This window comes from Buceros rhinoceros, unplaced genomic scaffold (genome assembly GCF_000710305.1).
Source record: "Buceros rhinoceros silvestris isolate BGI_N320 unplaced genomic scaffold, ASM71030v1 scaffold17026, whole genome shotgun sequence".
Classification (NCBI taxonomy): Eukaryota; Metazoa; Chordata; class Aves; order Bucerotiformes; family Bucerotidae; genus Buceros; species Buceros rhinoceros.
The window spans coordinates 379-4,407 of NW_010415956.1; the positions used below are offsets into that span (position 1 = coordinate 379).

The 4,029-nt window shown below is 37.4% G+C and overlaps 1 protein-coding gene across 1 annotated transcript in view; it reads left to right on the plus strand.

Annotated features, from left to right (window-relative positions):
* Positions 1 to 1,433: 1,433 nt before the first annotated feature.
* Positions 1,434 to 4,029, plus strand: part of EIF2AK4 (eukaryotic translation initiation factor 2 alpha kinase 4) — a gene marked incomplete at its 5' end in the record, with an annotated part of 36,889 nt that continues 34,293 nt past the window's right edge. Inside the window, 2 exons of the mRNA XM_010137614.1 lie at positions 1,434 to 1,543; positions 2,632 to 2,734. Of these exons, the coding sequence (XP_010135916.1) occupies positions 1,434 to 1,543; positions 2,632 to 2,734 (213 nt within the window). The remainder of the gene's footprint in view (positions 1,544 to 2,631; positions 2,735 to 4,029) is intronic.

Below are 4,029 nucleotides of genomic sequence, written 5' to 3' on the forward strand. Positions count from 1 at the left end.
GATGCGTTCGCACTGTAATTAATGCTGTGCATGTAAATTGTATTTTAATTAATTGTCAAAAAAACCCTCTTAATTCATCCCTTAACCGGCTAATTGCATACCTGCTTCATTAATTTATCTCATCGGTATGCATATTGATGGTCTTTGCATGTTTATTGTGCTGTGGTTTACTCAGTTGTGGCTGTTTCCATGATAACGTAATACTTCCACTTTTATTTTTATAGTTTGGGGTTTTTTACTTACAACTAATCAATGCTCAGGTCTATTACTATTCTTCTTTTGTGACCACAGTGTCTAATTGATAGTTTTTTTCCAGCTGCATCTGTGGCGCTGTTTCCCTGTGCTTGGAGTTACTCTTCTCAGTTCCCCAAGTTCTCTGCTATTGACACTTATTTTTACATTCTCTTGTGTTCAATTTCTATTCTACAAAACATATTATAGCCTCTGCTGTCTTTTTTCTGCCATAAACCTGAACTTAAAATTCTTGAAGCAACCTATAACTTTTTTTTCCGTGGAGTTTGGTGCGATTGCTGTTGGTCATTTGCTGGGTTTTCAGAAGTGTGACGGACTGCGTTCCTTATTAAATTCTTACCTGACATCCTCTTGGCTTAACCTGTTCTTTTCCCTGGTGGAAATGCAAAGGGAAAATAGAAGGAATAGTGTCCATCTTTTAATCTGTTTCTGGTTTTGTTATTTCACGTGATCTTATTTTGGTACCTGTTTGTCATGTTACTAACGTCTGTGTTTGTTTAAAAAAAAATTTATAATTGAAAAGAAAACGTTTAGAATGTTGCTATGGCAATGTTTTACTTTATCCTGATTTTGAGTAGGCAGTTTGAACAGGATGGGGGAGCAGGGCAATACTTGCTAGAATTGTTTTATGCCAAAACCAAAAATATAAATAAAAATTACTATCCATTTGTTCAGCCACACAAGGTGTATATAGGTGTGGTGTTATAGTCTTGCTATGTCAGAAAATAAAATACTGATTGGTGTTTATTAGTGATTTAAAACAAACACGAGAAACAATATTGTTCTTATAATGGATGCTCTATTTTGTGGTGTTTGGTAAATAACCTGTGTTACATTTGTTTAATTTTTTCGTACTACTACCCTACAGTAAGGAGAATACAAGGGTTTTGTTATAAAACCTACTTTTTGCTCTTTCTAATAACTGCAGCTACACTTCTCTGAGGAAGTTCTAAACATATACTGTGATAACCAGTGATAATACAGTGATAAACTGTGATAATCAGTGAACCAGTTAACTCTCAATGAGCAATCTCAGTGCATTAAGATGTTCTTTTTTTCTTGGTTTGGATGGTGTAAGCTGAATTCTGCCGTAATATAGATTGTGAGAGTTGAGTGCTTTTACTAAAACAAAACCCAAACCCCTTTTAAATCTAAAATTTTGTTTTCCATTTTAGGTACAGCAGCCTCCTGAAATTAATTTAGTTCTGCGTCCTCAGGGATTGACTGGTGATAATGAAGTATATGCTCAAGTTGACCTGTGGGTCAGGTGTCCCCATACTTACCCTGATACGTGAGTGAACATTAAAATATAACCTTTTTTCCTCTGCTTTCTCCAGTAAGGGGTGAAGTTAAAAAAGCGTGTAGTTTATTCATCACTCTTGCTTTCTGCATGTCAGCATTTGTTAAGCCTGTGGCATTTTGTCTATAAACTTTGGCAGTTGAATTGGATGTGGGGTTTTGTGCAGTGGAGAAGAATAGGGATGTGTTGGTCAGTGCAAGACCACAGCCCCAATTTGCAGCTTGGAATGACACAAACACCGGTGTACCTGCTGGCTTCTTAGTGCCCTGCTTAAACTTTTTCAGCCAGTGACCTCCTGAGAGCGAGACTGAATCTTCATTTTTAAAGCAATCTGCGGTTCCTATTTTCTGCTAGATTAGCCTTGTGGAAGAATTCTCCATAGGGAGTGTAAAAAAGAGTTGCAGGTGATCATCGCCTCCCAGCATTTTGGGTTGGCGAGTAGTTTCTTGGTTAAGTATTGCTCATTTTATTCAGTCCTTACGCCGTTGGTTGTGTCCAAAGCATAACCCTCTTTAGCCTGTCCATTTGGCTGTGGCACAAGCGGTGTACAGGGGAAGTGCTATTTCCTACCCAGTGATAGTTCAGTTATACCTGTCACGTGGCTCTTCTGTCCCACTCTTATTTTTTTTTTTTTAATTTAAGATAGCATGTCTACAGACACTTGTTTATTTTAAACATTTGTAAAACTTAGCTGTTGTTTGTTTATTGCATGTGGTTGGTTAAGTTTGTGTACTGTACTGTGGTGATAAATAAATTTTAAGTACCTAAATATTATCTAGTAACGTTTGTAAAAGACTTACGTAAATCACTGGTCAAGAGCTGAATTATAAGAGCTTGCGGGTTTCTTTGGTGGTTCTTCTGTTAAGTATAACTGACAGGTAATCTGCAGCCAGAGAATTTGATGATAGGGAGAATAAAATGGTATTTCTGGCTTTATTCTATATTGTGTATGTAATATTTATGTACTGCTTATTTGAGCATGCTGTTCCCTCACCCAGCGTTTTTATTAATGTTCTGTTGCTTTTTACACTCAGTTTTTCTAATGAGGATTTTTTAATGTTTTGTTGTTGTCCCCACAGTGTCCCTGAAATACAACTAAAAAATTCAAAAGGCTTGTCAAATGAGAAAATAAACGAGTTAAAATCCAGACTCACTGAACTGGCAAAACAGCGCTGCGGAGAGGTGAGAGCTTTTCATTTCCTTGAAAGATACACTTTGGCCATAAACAGTTCTAAAAACCTGTGGTATAATATGGTGGAATACATCCACATTGGAACTGTGAGTTGCATTGCTCCTAGGGAAGGAGAGACTTTCTTTCTTAATGTTTCCAATTAATGAAAGTTTGGAATATGCACAGTCTTAAAATACAGTGCGTGTGTGTATAGTGCCAGGTTTATCCCTGTTTAAAGGCAGATTTAAAGGTTCGCGTTGTTCTTGGAGTTGTTTTACGGTATGGAAAACAATACTAATACTGCGCCCTTTTCAGATTACAATACCAGAGCAACGGCTGACTTCTGTGGCTGTAGCACAGTCACTCCATGCCACTGTGCCTTTTTTTCTGCAGTGTTTAGGAATAGAGATACTTGACTTCCCCCTAAATAGGATAAAAAGAGAAAGATGGAGAAACATGTGAAGCTTAGAACTTGTGTCTGTGTTAAGGGATTTTATAAGCCCCCAGGTATGTTTGGTATTCGCAATACCTTTCCTGTGTTGCTGAGGACTGAGCTGGTTCAAAGGATTGCTAGCAGCCATTGCATTCGTGGTGAGAGCAGAGTTTATGGTGTGTTTCTTACGACTATGGGGAAACGTTACAGGCAAACACATTTGATTCACTCAGTTTGCCTTTTCAAAGTAAGAAATACACAGCTGTGGAAGTTATATTTGCTGAAATGGGACAATATTCTGCTTTCAGTTTCCTAAGCCTGTCAGCTTTACAGGTTGGCAGATGTGGCCTGTTGTTCAGTCTTGCCACATGAAGCATTTTTTCCATTTCCAAACTACACTGCAATTTTGATTGCCAATTTTTCCACAAATACTTTCAAAAAAACTTTTACCCAGATACTGTTTTGTTCATTCTGTTCAATAACCAAGAATTTCCTTTTTTTTTTTTATTATCTTTGGAAATTAGGAGTTCAGCAGTCTCTTCTGGATTTTTTTATTTTCTTTGTGTTGACTGTAGGATGCACAATTGGTAGGAAATAGAAGGTTCAACCACTAAACCATGCGATACATGCTCAATCTGCCCACAGCTGACCCCAGGAGAGCTATTTGCCTGTAGGGATTTAAATCCCAGTTTTATTTCTGATCTTATCCAAAGGAGCTACAAATGTGTCACAGGTTTTCCTAATGTTAATTTTCCAAAGCAAGAATCATGCTTGTTCCAGCAATGTGTAGATACAGTTGTGAGTTACGTGTATGATACGCATTTTTTATGAATGACATATACAGTGCAGCCCTGAATTACTTTGCAGGGAAAG